Raw genomic sequence first — 1,783 nt, 5'->3', positions numbered from 1 at the left:
TTTGCACATTAAAATGTCACTCACATTCCCCACTTTTTACAGATACAAGTTTACAAAACTGCTTTGAAAGTCCCCAGGGAACTAAAAGACTGCATGAGTGATGAGACATTCCAAAAAGCGCGCTTATATGGCCTTGATAGGGCCAATTTCGGTGTATTTAGTGCCATTATTAAAGATGTAATACTAATGGGCATCGAACTATACACTGGCTTTATTGCAGTGCAATGGGCCTGGGCAGTAGATTTGGCGAAGCTTCTATATTTGAATGAAGAAAATGAAATAATCGTCAGCTGCTTGTTTGGGCTAGTCACAAGCGTGCTAGGAACATTCAAAGATTTGCCATTTAAAATTTATTCTACATTTGTGCTGGAGGAAAAGCACGGATTCAATAAGCAGACAGCAGGATTTTTTACCTGGGATCAAATAAAAGGCTTCATCGTTACACAAGTATTGATGGTTCCTATCATCTCGGCAACGGTGTGGATTGTAAAGAATGGTGGTGACCAATTCTTTATTTGGCTTTGGCTCTTCACAGGCATCACATCTTTGGTTTTGCTCACAATTTATCCGATTTTCATTGCGCCACTTTTTGACAAGTATACACCGCTTGAGGAAGGTCCGTTGCGTAAATCAATTGAAGATCTAGCTGCTCAGCTGAAATTCCCGTTGACCAAACTATACGTTGTAGAGGGTTCTAAACGTTCATCACATAGCAACGCCTATTTCTACGGCTTATGGAACTCCAAACGCATAGTACTATTTGATACTCTATTACTAAATAAAGGTAAGCCAGATGATTCTGAGCTAAAAGAGGAAGACAAAGGCAAGGGTTGTACCAATGAAGAAGTACTGGCAGTGTTGGGTCATGAATTGGGTCATTGGAAATGTGGCCACGTAACCAAAAATATAATCATAGCACAAGTGCATTTACTTTTACTTTTCGTCGTTTTTGGATATTGCTTCACCTATGGACCCTTCTATGAAGCTGTCGGCTTCCAACCTGGCACGCGCCCTGTTATAGTCGGTTTGCTAGTCGTGTTCACCTATGTCATGGCACCCTATAACGCTATTGTAAACTTTGCTATGATTACACTTTCACGTTACTTTGAATATCAGGCTGATGAGTTCGCACATGGACTAGGTTTCTCGAAACAATTAGGCCAAGCTTTAATTAAACTTAATTTGGATAATTTGGGCTTCCCAGTGTACGATTGGTTGTACTCGGCCAGCAATCATTCACATCCAACACTCTTACAACGTATGGATCGTCTTAAGCAGTTGGATGCAGGAGATGATACGGAAAAGAAGGAGAAGTAAATGTGAAGCTAGCATCAGCGTAGGAAGGATGGAGGATAGTCTTCGATCAATTCGGTAGCGTTAGCTGCCAACATTGTACTCGCACTACAACGCTGCTGTGTCTAGTACCGACTAGTCTCACTGCGATTTGAATTACGTAATATATTAAATTTCTTTTTGTTTTTTTTTTTTTGTACATTTATATTTTTCAAGTTGTATACATATGTACATATATACGTACGTTAGTTGTACAAATTTAAATTCATTCAGAAATAAATCGGAAAAAGCACAACTTTTTAATTAATTGAAGTGAGGCAGTTAAAATATAGTATGTACAAAATGAATACGATCTTTAGTGATACCGCTATTAAATTTTCTATCGTTTTTATCCTGCTTTGTTGTTTTTTTGATGTTCCCTGCTGATGCTCAATTGGAAACTATATAAAAGATTTTATATAGCATTTGATTTGCTAATGACAAGCAACGG

At 38.3% G+C, this 1,783-nt stretch overlaps 1 protein-coding gene across 1 annotated transcript; it reads left to right on the top strand.

Moving 5' to 3' along the window:
* Nucleotides 1-39: 39 nt before the first annotated feature.
* LOC118744573 (CAAX prenyl protease 1 homolog) lies at nt 40-1,605 on the top strand (the record flags this gene model as incomplete). The annotated part of the gene is given in 1 exon segment (XM_036477696.1): nt 40-1,605. A coding segment is annotated over 1 exon segment (1,278 nt), but the record flags the coding sequence as incomplete, so codon positions are not given.
* Between the last annotated feature and the right edge of the window lie 178 nt (nt 1,606-1,783).

The sequence above is a fragment of the Rhagoletis pomonella genome, unplaced genomic scaffold (genome assembly GCF_013731165.1).
Source record: "Rhagoletis pomonella isolate Grant_MI unplaced genomic scaffold, Rhpom_1.0 Rhpom_scaffold_00008, whole genome shotgun sequence".
NCBI lineage: Eukaryota > Metazoa > Arthropoda > Insecta > Diptera > Tephritidae > Rhagoletis > Rhagoletis pomonella.
The sequence above is the reverse complement of the archived record's forward strand: the minus strand, read 5'-3'. Positions and strand labels throughout refer to the sequence as shown.